The sequence below is a fragment of the Lactuca virosa genome, chromosome 9, assembly GCF_052849685.1.
Source record: "Lactuca virosa cultivar CGN04683 chromosome 9, Lactuca_virosa_CGN04683_v6, whole genome shotgun sequence".
NCBI lineage: Eukaryota > Viridiplantae > Streptophyta > Magnoliopsida > Asterales > Asteraceae > Lactuca > Lactuca virosa.
In genome coordinates, this window is record NC_136434.1 from 211,966,317 (window position 1) to 211,978,188 (window position 11,872).

At 36.4% G+C, this 11,872-nt stretch overlaps 1 protein-coding gene across 1 annotated transcript; it reads left to right on the forward strand.

Moving 5' to 3' along the window:
- Positions 1–10,250: 10,250 nt before the first annotated feature.
- On the forward strand, positions 10,251–11,608 carry LOC145136306 (early nodulin-like protein 9). Its single transcript, XM_079070447.1, has 2 exons — positions 10,251–10,488; positions 11,041–11,608. The coding sequence occupies exons 1-2, from the start codon at positions 10,299–10,301 to the stop codon at positions 11,505–11,507; spliced, it is 657 nt and encodes a 218-aa protein (XP_078926573.1). The 5' UTR covers positions 10,251–10,298; the 3' UTR covers positions 11,508–11,608.
- Positions 11,609–11,872: the final 264 nt, after the last annotated feature.

Here is an 11,872-nt window from a genome sequence, read left to right on the forward strand (position 1 = left end):
TATTTTCATCAGCTACCCGCAGAAGTCCTTTGGATATCTCTTCTACAGACCGAGTGAAAATGTTGTCTTCGATGCGAGGAGAGGAGTCTTTCGCGAGAGAGAACTCATATGCCAAGGAAATAGTTGGAGGCAAATTGACCTTGAAGAGCTTCAAGGGTCAAGCGGTGAAGGAACCTCAAACACTAGCAATCAACCTGAGGAGGAAACTCCTGTTGATCCAGTTGATGAGTCTGTACCTCTGAGGCAATCCAGTAGAGTCAGAGTTCCACCTGTGTTATATGGTTTCCATATACCATCTGAGGGTGATACATTTATTAGTGATAGCACACTGGTAAATTTGGATGAACCTAACAACTACAAGGAAGCCATGGCAGGCCTCGAGTCTGCAAAATGGAAAGAGGCTATAGACAACGAGATTCAGTCCATGTATGACAATCAAGTTTGGAATTTGGTTTACAATGTACCGGGTCGTAAGACAGTCGGGTGCAAATGGATCTTCAAGAAGAAGACCGACATGGATGGGAAAGTACACACATATAAGGTGTGACTGGTTACGAAGGGCTTTACTCAAACTCCAGGAGTTGACTGTGATGAGACCTTCTTGCCAGTAGCGAAGATTAAGTCTATTAGGGTTATGCTAGCCATAGCTGCATTTCATGATTATGAAATATGGAAAATGGATGTCAAAATCGCTTTCATAAATGGAAAGTTAGCTGAGGATGTTTAGAAGAGTCAGGCAGAGGGTTTTGTCAATGAAAAGTATCCTAATAGAGTGTGCAAGCTTGAGAAATCCATTTATGGATTGAAACAAGCATCTCACAGATGGAATCTTTGTTTCGATGAGAAAGTCAAAGAGTTTGGATTTTCAAGAAGCGAGGATGAGTCCTGTGTGTATGTCAAGGCTAGTGGGAGTACAATTAGCTTTCTGGTGTTGTAGGTGGATGACATAGTTCTCATAGGAAATGACATCCCAACCTTGCAGGAGGTTAAGTCTTGGCTTGGGAAGTGTTTCGCTATGAAGGACCTCAGACAAGCTGCCTATATTCTAGGGATAAGGATATCGAGAGACAGGAGTAAAAGACTAATTGGACTTAGTCAAAGTAGCTAGTTGGATAAAGTGTTGAAAAGGTTCAACATGATGGATTCCAAGAAAGGTGACTTACCCATCCAAGGTAGTACCAAACTGAGTAAAACTCAGAGTCAGAGTACAGAGGCTGAAAAATCTGAGATGAGTCGAGTACCATATGCTTCCGCAGTTGGTTCAATCATGTATGCTATGACTTGTACTTGCCCTGATGTGGCCTTTGCTTTGAGCATGGTCAGCAAATATCAAGGGAATCCTGGTCAATCTCATTGGATTGCGGTTAAGAACATTCTTAAGTACTTGCGGAGGACTAAGGACTGGGTCCTTATCCTCGGTGGGAGTGATGACTTGAGAGTAACGGGGTATAGTGATGCCAGTTTTCAAACCGACAGAGATAATTTCCGCTCTCAGTCGGGCTGGGTATTTACACTAAATGGAGGAGCAATAACTTGGAAAAGTTCCAAACAGGAGACTGTAGCTGATTCAATGTACGAATCAGAGTACATAGCAGCAAGCGAAGCGGCGAAGGAGGCAATATGGCTGAAGAACTTCATCGGAGACCTTGGAGTTGTACCAGCAATAAAGGAGCCTATGGAAATTATATGTGACATCAAGAGTGTGGTTGCCTTAGCTAAGGAACCAAGGGATCATGGCAGATCCAGGCACATCGACAGAAAATATCACTTCATAAGAAATCGAATAGAAGAAGGACTCCTCGTAGCAAAAAGGGTATCGTCAGAGGAGAACCCAGCAGATCCCCTCATGAAGGGACTGAGTAGAGTTAAGCACTTACAGCATGCGGGCGCATCGGGCTGAAGGACGATATTAGTTTTAATGATTAGATAGATTTTTAGAAACTTGTACTAGTTGAAATGTAATTGACATTTGATGATTGAATAAAAGGTGTTTTTTATTTATGAATAATGTTACTATCTAATGTCATTAATTTACTATTGTTTCATTTTGCATGTTTTGACTTCAAGAATAATAAGATTATTCAAACTATCCACAGTCGATCATACTTTTGAAGTAGGTACTAAGGCAAGACTGTCATGAATTTGGGTTGTAGATTGTCTAAGAGTGTTTAGACATGGAAAAAGTTTGCTACAACATTCATGAGTGCTCATAAGGTCAGAGTATTGGATTAAACCCATGCTCACTTGAATCACTTCATGGAATTTATCACGAGTGATTGTGAGACAATAATATCATATAGTCTTGAAACCGGGATATATGAGTTGTTGACTATGAGTTGGTTGTACATTGATAGTGCGAAAACACATCAGTAACTTGATGTTATAAAACGTGTTATTGTGTATGATTTAACGAGTAGTTAGTACAAGCGTATAAGTCGAAGTTTATCTGTTCCTTTTATCCTTGGAGGAATAAGAGTGATATCTTGGGCTCCTCGATGATTTTGTTTTGAATTATGTGCCGGGCCCGGTCAGAACTCAATTGATGTGTTCGATTAAGTTCTATGTCAAACAAATCGGAAATCGGGAAACAAATGTTGGACAATAAGAATGACTATGTTCCTTGTATTTTTCTGTTTGATATCTTGAGAACAGAGGATTATATGATCCCTTATCTAAATGGTGTGTCAGAGTTTGACAGAGGCTTTAAGAGCTACGATTGCTAGTCGGTTCCTGAAGTCGTACTTGCAGCTATAGTTATTACACTTATCCAAGTGAGAGACTGTTAGATAAGGTGTCTAAGTCCATAACTGTAATTGGTATGTACTTGACCCGAAAATAGCATGGTCCATTTGGGTTTCATTTCACCGGAAAAATTTGAAAGGATGGACTTTTGAGTAGAGGTTGTTTATGATTTATTAATATATTATAAGTACTAATATATTAATATGAAATCATATTATTTAATTAGTATTGGTCAAGAATTAATTTGGAATTAATTTAGTGATCAAAAGAGACTAATTAAATGTACGGGGATTAATTTGGTAAATCATTTATTCTTATAGTGTGGGCCTATGGTTATTTAGGATGGGCTAAACCAATATGGTAGTCCATGGATAGTCCATAGGGGTTTAACCCATGGATCCTATGGATAGTACATGGAGGTTTAACCCATGGATCCTAAGTAATATGAAAGGTCATGTCCATTAGGGTTTACATGGATGAAACCCTAGACTTTGTTACACTATAAAAGAAGCCCCTTAGCTCCTAAAATCGGCACCTAGTTGTTCTTAGAGATCATAAGAGCCGATTTTTGTGCAAGTCACTCTCTCTCAAGTCCTCCATTGTTGGTGGTGTTATGTGAAGCATTTGAGGCATCACATTTGGGGTGCTAGGCTCTTAAAGGTTCAAGTTAACAAGCTACAACAATAGGTAAGTTATCTAACTAGTTTTGTTGTTCAAGTACCATTGGTTTGTATGCTAGTTAGGATAATGCTTTGGAAAATCAAATTGCATGTATAATTAGAGAAAACATAGATCCAAAGCATTTATGGTTGTATGTGCACCATAAGGTTGTTAGAGTGCTCAAAACCCATCAATTACCTCTATGGGGTCCGTTGTACCATTTCCACACATCACAAGAGTCTGAGGTACCTCATGGATCAGTCGGATCTGAACATGAGGCAGCGGCGGTTGCTAGATGTGGTGAAGGATTACGACTATGAGATCCTCTACCACCCAGGGAAGGCCAATGTTGTGGCCGATTCTCTTAGCCGCAAGGCAGCCCCGATCAGATATATTTGCTTGGGGATGACAGTAGTGACTCCGCTTCTGGAGTAAATCTAAGAGGCCCAGCAGGAGGCTATGAAGGAGGAACATCGGAAGAGTGAGTGTATTATGGGGAAGGTTTCCTCCTTCGACTATGATAGCCATGGGTTGTTGACACTACAGCATAGAGTGTGGGTTCCATATCATGGAGGTGTGCGATTGGTTTTGATGGAGGAGACGCACAAATCCAGGCTTTCTATCCATCCCAGGGTGACGAAGACGTACAGAGATCTTCGTCCTGATTACTAGTGGCCCTGCATGAAGCGGGATGTATCCTGGTACGTCGAGAGATGCCTGACCTGCAGGAAGGTCAAGGCCAAGCACCAGAGGCCTCATGGGAAGACACAACCGTTGGATATCCCTTTGTGGAAGTGGGAAGATATTACTATGGGTTTCATCACAAAGCTTCCCAGGACTGCACGAGGGGACTGATATTGTAATTATAAGATAATTTCAAAGATGGGCTTATGGATCCCTAAGGAAGGGATGGGCGAATTCTATGAGGGAGTCCACATAGATTTCGTCCATAGGGCCTTCTGGAAGGATCTTGTGGGCTGCTTGAGGATTAAGCAACTGGATTAGGGTTTTACCTAAAACCCTAGTGGCTCAGCTATATAAGGAGCCCTTTGGATACCTAAAATCGGCCACTTGAACCCTAGAAAGAATACCATCCGATTTTAGTGCTTCCTAGCCTCTCTCATATTCTTCCAACTTGATCTTGGTGTTTGTGACTTATCATAGGTATCTCATTTGAGGTACTAAAGCTTTCAAAAGGTCAAGATCTACAAGTTACAATAAAGAGGTATTCATCTAACTTTGTTTTATGTATTCAATTTCGAAAATTTCATGCTAGAACTAGGGTTTATTCTTTGGATGATTATTTGCATGTATAACTTGAGAAAACCTAGATCCAAAGCATTAGGGGTTGTATGTGCACCATAGGATTGTTATAGTGCTCAAAACCCATCAATAATGTCACAAGTTAGCCAACAAAGGCATGTAGATGATTCTAAAAAAGGAGTGAACAAAGGTAAATTCGACAATATAAAGGGATTTGTTGATCATCAAGAAGATGGAAATGAAACTCAAGAAGAATTGGAAAATGGTAATTTAGTTAATCATGAAGATGAATCTCAAGAACCAGTGGAAATTTACCATGTTGATTTTAACTTCCAAAATATAGAAGAACCAACTTACCAACCTCATGGTGGAGTCTATAGTGTGAGAATTGAAGAATTCGAACTATTTTTAGAAGATTATTCAATGATGGGTGGCTTTGATGTTGAGTTCAATTTTGAAGATATATTTGAAGTTTAAGTAGGGGTGGATAATGTTAAGGGATTAGTTGATGATGATGACAGTAGATATTCTTATAATGACAGTGACTACAATGTAGAGGAGTCAAACATACTATATGATGTGGATATGGATATAAGTGAGTTCCATAATGTTGTGGATGTAAATGGACAAGGAATTTTGAACAATGAAACCAAAAATACATGGGATAACATATTTGATGAAGAGTTAGAAGTTATTGATATTGATGATTATCAGTTTGTACGTTTTCACGAAGATGAAAGGAAGAGAATGCTTAAAGAGTTGAGTAGGTCAACTACATGTTCACATGAACACTTAGGGTGGGTGACACTTTCAAAACAAAGTTTGATGTTAAAAACTTCATGAGTTTACATGTTGTACAAACTAGGAGGTCCCTTTACCTTGCAAAAGATGAAAAAATCAGAATAAAGGTGAAATGTGAAGGTGTTGTAGGTCAATATAATGAATCAGGTGAATGTGGTGGACCATAAACTAGGAGTAAAGTAAAGTGCAAGGGTAAAACTGTAATTAACAAAAAAGGAATATACCTTTGGGTGGTGCAAATATCGAGGCCCAGTGAAAATGAATATTGGATGGTGAAAGCAGTACAGGATGACCATAAATGTTTGCAAACTAGCACAGTTAAATCTTGCATTGCCAAATTCTTAGCTAAAACTATTGTACAACAAATTCAAGGCAACCCTGAATTCCAATAAAAGCTTTGCACGAGGAGTTGTGCAAGAAACTGGAGCTTGGAATGTCAAATCATAAGCTTGCCAGGGCAAAGACTATGGTTAAATGTATCATTAGTGGGGACTACCAAGTATAATATGTGCTTCTTAGGATTATGTTATAGAACTACAAAATACTAATCCTCGTACAACAACAAGGATAGATGTGTATCCAGAAACTAATATGTCTAGTACCACAATGACTTTTAGAAGAATATATACATTTGTATGGGTGCATTGAAGCTAAGATTCAAAGCTAGGTTAAGGTATTTCCTTGGAGTGGATGATACCTTCATGAAGGGCCCATATCCTAGGAAAGTGTAAATTTCTATAGGCCTTTAGTCAAACAATGGAATCTACCCTATTGCATATGCAATGGTAGAAGAAGAAAATATTAGTTCTTGGACCTAGTTCTTGGATTTGCTAGGAGAATACTTAGATCTGGCACCTAATTCAAATTTTACCTTCATTTTCGATAGAAAAAAGGTATGTCTAACCTCATTTAATGTCATCTTAATGTAGTTTTATAGATTTCTATTAACTCAAGTTATAATTTGGATTTGTTTAGGGGATAATACCTGCAATTACAAAGGTATTCCCTAGTGCAAAGTATAGGTATTATTAAGGCATATTTAGGAAAATATGAGGATCCAGTGGAAAGGAAAAGAGTTGAGGGACCAGGTCCAGGAATGTGGTAGAGAAACAACACTCAATCACTTTAATAGTGCAATGGAGGATTTGAAGAAAATGAACAATAAAGCTCATGCTTGGTTGTGTCAGATTCCAACAACTACTTGGTCTAAATCTAATTTCAGTGGTATGTTACTACATAGTTGTATTTGTAATATGTTAAATTTAAATTGTCTAAATGTCTTTTATATATATATATATATATATATATATATATATATATATATATATATATATATATATATATATATATATGTTTTGCATAGGTAGGTCACACTCTGATTATCTTTTGAATAATCTTTGTGAGGTATTTAACTCTAAGATAAATGAAGGTAGGGATGAACCTATCATCATCTGCTTAGAGTATATTAGAGAGTATCTCATGAAGAGATTATGTGTTGTGTAAAAGGTTATAGATAAATGTTAAGGGCTCCTAAATCCTATAACAACTGAACTTTTTTAGATAATTAAATACAAATTCTTAGTATATAGTTAAGTATAATGGGGAAGGACAATACCAAGTAACATGTACATGGAAAGGTCAATTTGTGGCAAACTTAAATGATAGAACTTATACTTGTAGGACCTGTGAGATTACAGGTTTTCCATGTACACATGTTGTTTGTGCAATTTGGGACAAAACTGAAAATGGAGAGAATATCCTAGATGTTGAAGACTGGGTCCATCCTTGATATAGGTTGTCAACATGGAGAGCCATATATGTGAGCAAAATTGATCTAGTTAATGGTCATTCAATGTGGCCAAAGAGTAACTGTCCATTCACTTTGACTCCCCTAAAACTCACACACATGTTCTTATTTCATTGTCATAACTAACTACTTTGTATATGAACTATCATAATTAACAACAATATATGCATATGTGTAGGTTGGGAGGCCTAAACAAAAGAGGAAAATGGGTGTTGATGAGCCCAAAATCCAGCGAAACAAATTGTGCAGGAAGTATCTATTTGTTACATGTAAAAAGTGTAAGAACAAAGGACATAATTCCAGAATATGTAAGGGGCAGGGGCATTGGTCAAGTTGGAGCAAAAGGGAACAAACAAGGTAAGAGGAATGGGTCTGGAAATTCTGCCAGGTAGTTGCATGGTAGTTTGGGTTATCATTTCTTTTGAAACTTATGTCATGATTTGGTTGTTTAAAGTTGAAATGTGTGCATAGGTGTTTGGTTGTTTGGGTCATTATGTCTTTTGAAACTTAAATCATATGGTTTAGTTGCTAAGTTATGTATCCACTTGAATGGTTATATGTAATGGATTTGATTTTGCTATGTTTTGTATGTTAACGTTATATGTACGTACTTGAATGGTTTTATGTAGACAAAACTGCAAAATTGGTCCCTGTGGTATTCAAAAAACTTTGTATAGGGTCCAAAAAGTTTCCAACTTGCATAGATGATCCAAAATCAAGATTTTCATGTGGTTTTGGTCCTCGAGAACTTGAAAAGCCTGTTTTGCCCTTTCTATTTCTTTTTTGTATTTTTTTCATATTGTCTTTAATAATTTATTAATTAAAAATTAAAAATGAAAGAATTAGGCCCACCCCACCCCTACCGATACTCCCTCTCTCTCTCTCTCTCTCTCTCTCTCAAGATCTTGTATGAATGGATGAATGAAAGGGCTGTTGATTTCTGAAGATAATCAACGTTTTGAATGAACTTCTCGATTTAAGCATATACTAAAAAGGTGTAAACTTAGGTCTTCGATTTCAACAGATGGGAGAAAGGGAGGAAAGGCTGTTCGTCTTCACCAGAAAGGACAACCACCAAATTATCATAACGCCACCAACACCACCGTCGGCCACCAATCTCCTAGAAACCTCTGATCTGAAACACCCTTGATTTTCAGGCGAACACAAAGAAACCCTATGATCTGAAAATGACACATAGTCAACAAAAAGATCTCCAAATCCTCAATCGAAACCTGATGTCGCTGCCTTTCTCATTTTCGTTTTTTCTTCAAGCTGTCGATTATGGTTTTCGTTCAAGATCTAGATTAGCAATCAGTCACCGAAAACCCTAGCAATCAACCGTCGTCGCCATTCCGATGAACGCTAGGGTTTCAAACGGTGATGTCGTTGGATCTATCTCTAACCCTAATCAAAATTCGTCTCCTCAACCGAGATCTGAAGACGAAACGAGATTTGAAGGCAATATATCGATTTCTAGAGTGTATGTGTCTGTTCGTGTTTGAAGGCAAGAAATCAATTTATTTCCCCTGAATTCTGGCATTTGTGTATTAGCAATGAGATGAACACAATATTGATTTATAACAATCTACAATTTGTTACCATCCAAAAGATTGATTTATAACAATCTACTTTCCACTACCATTAAAAATATTGATTTCTTACAAACTAACCTTCCATTACATTTGCATTAACTGGATGTCTTACATACACCTACATACAACAAAGTGAGACCAAAAAGAACATCCCATTACCATCCAAAAACCCCTGCACTACTTAACTACTTACAAAAGAAACCGATACCAAACCCTATAACCACCTTACTTCTTAAAATGAAACCAAAAAAAAAAGAACAACCATAAACAAAACAATTGGTAATTCCACACTTCTGCACGTGCAAGCCCAAGCCTTTCTTCTAGTCGATTCAACGATCTGAGCAAACCTGGAATCACCACTATGCCCTACGACATATTGGAGGGTCAACCCACCCAAGGAACCCACATCTTGAACCAAAGCTTGAACAACTCCAAAATTGCTTACCAGGGTTACGATCAATCCAAGATGTCACCTTCATTATTTCTCTTCCACAACGACAAATCACCATCTTCACTTTCTTGATAGATTCTTGAGGTCGCAGGAGAAGAGGAGAAGAGGGTTTTTTTTGGAAGGCAACAGGAAAAATGCATTTGATTATAAAGAGGGAAGGTTACAAGTAAAATGATGTATATGCCCTTCTATTATTTTAATCATTTGAAAGTTAACGGCTCAAAAGTGACAGAGTAAGCAAAAAGGACTATATGTCAAAAGTTTTGAAACCACATGGACGATCTCTAAGGTTTTTTAAAGTTAGAAATTATATCCCAAATTTTGAAAAACCACAAGCACCATTTATGAAGTTTTGTCATAAAGTTATACATAAAACATACTTTTTAGAAAAATATAAATAAATATACTAGCCAAGTTATAAAACCGGTTAAAATAATAACTTTTGATAATAGATTAAAACCCGTATTAAGTTATTTATTTATTTATTTATTTATTGTCAAAGGACCCTATTTTTACAAAAGGATTCAAAACAATTATGATTTTATAAAATGTTCAGAACACCCTATCTTTGTAAAACATTTTCTAAACAACCATATTTTCGTTTTAAAAAAAAAACTAGGGAAATAGTGAGATGACCATGCATTTATACGTACGACTTCGTTTATGAATTATGTTCTACAAAGTATTGCATATAAGTTACAAAATTAAAATTTGTTTAGGTTTTAAAATCAAACGTTGTTCAAGAAAAGCATAAAGATATTATAAAACTTTAGTATATCTTTCTTTTGGTGATGATAAAGAAAAGCATAACCTTCAAATACAAAAGCTAGCTATAATTATGCTTTGCACTGCAATTCAAGAAACCACATTACAAGAAAAGAAAAGATTCACTCCTACAAGGCTATAAATATCCCTCTACAATCTTCCCATGTTTAACATTCATTTTCCTTCCCATTTTGCCCTTCTTTTTCATGCTTTTGCAATGAATACAGGAAGCCCTCATAAGAGAACAATGCTGGTCGTTCTGGGGCTTTTAAGTATTTTCCTGGTTGTCAGAAACAGCCATGCATACCAGTTCAAGGTGGGAGGTTCTGGTGACTGGAGCCTTGCATCGTCTTCTTCCTATGATCAATGGGCACAACAAAGCAGGTTTCAAACCGGAGACACCCTTAGTAAGTTTCAGGCCTTTAAACATTTATTCTCGTTTATTTGATATATTTTAGAAAGCCGACTCCTTTAATTTGTCGCTTTTAAGCAAACTTGTGTGATTGTAACTATGTAGTTGTAAAAATAAGAGTTATAGAAATATTACATGATTGTTACGCTTCTTTAATTTTATATTGATATCATTTTGATCGATAAATAATGCTTTTTAATGATATTTTCTTGTAAAAACTAAAAACAGTTTACTTTTATTTTGCATATTTAATAAAATAAATTATTTAGTTGAAAGTAAAAAAGATCTATACATAATATATACTAATAATTAAGAGGTACAAAATAAAAATGTTATTTATAGCAAAGGGTAAACTGTAAAAAAATAAACACAAATAATTACTCAATGATTAAAAAAGTAAATGGTCATCATAAAATTAATGTAAAGAAAAGTTATGAAAAACTTGTTACAATAGTAAAAAAAGTGGAGATGCAATGAGTTATGAGTACCTCACCCTTTATAGTTTTCAATTACGGAAATGATTTGGTGTTTATATATGTACATGTAGTGTTTAGCTACCAGCCTAACGAGGACTCTGTGCTTCAAGTAAGTGAAGATGACTACAAAAATTGCAGTACGACATCATCCATTGCAAAATACAATGATGGTCATACTGAGATCAAGCTAAACCAATCTGGGCCACATTACTTCATCAGTGGTGTTATAGATCACTGCAAAAAGAATGAGAAAGTTGTGATTATTGTATTAGCAAACAGAAGCAATCGCTCTTCTGAAACTCCATCTCCGTCTCCATCTGTGTCTCCATCTGCAGCCCCATCTACTGCTCCGGTCAGTGAAGAGATTCCATCTCCTCCACCTGCTCCAGTTACACCGGAAATCGACATGACTCCGGCTCCTGCTCCAGTGGAAGAGAACCCTTCACCTCCTACTAAGAATGGTGCGTCTTCAGTTGTCAAAAGTTTCTTTTGCTCTTTTGGAGGGTTTGTTGGTTTATCGTTTGTTTTCAGTTTTTGATTTGGTTGTGATTATTTATTCGAACAATTCTGTCAAATAAGTTCCATGTAATTGGATTATATTGAGGGTATATATATGAACAATGCTTGTTTGTAAAGAAATTATGTTATTGCTAGCTAGCAAAACACTGCAATCACGCAAGCAGCACGGAAGTAACCATAACAAAAGTATTTAAGATGCATAATGGGAGAAATTTAATTATTCCAAGTTATTAGACATATATATTATTATATAACTGTTTGTATTACCTTAGGAACTTATTAGTTTGCTTATTTACGCTATAGACTTTTATATAAATACGTAATCAATATATTGACAAGGCATGAGTTGATTTACAAACATTTTTATGATATCACATTCCATAA

Excerpts from the sequence above, each read along its gene's own strand:
- LOC145136306 (XM_079070447.1), top strand. The coding sequence starts at position 10,299 with ATGAATACAGGAAGCCCTCATAAGAGAACAATGCTGGTCGTTCTGGGG. Across the intron at positions 10,489-11,040 it reads TCAAACCGGAGACACCCTTA|TGTTTAGCTACCAGCCTAAC; the intron begins GTAAGTTTCAGG and ends ATGTACATGTAG.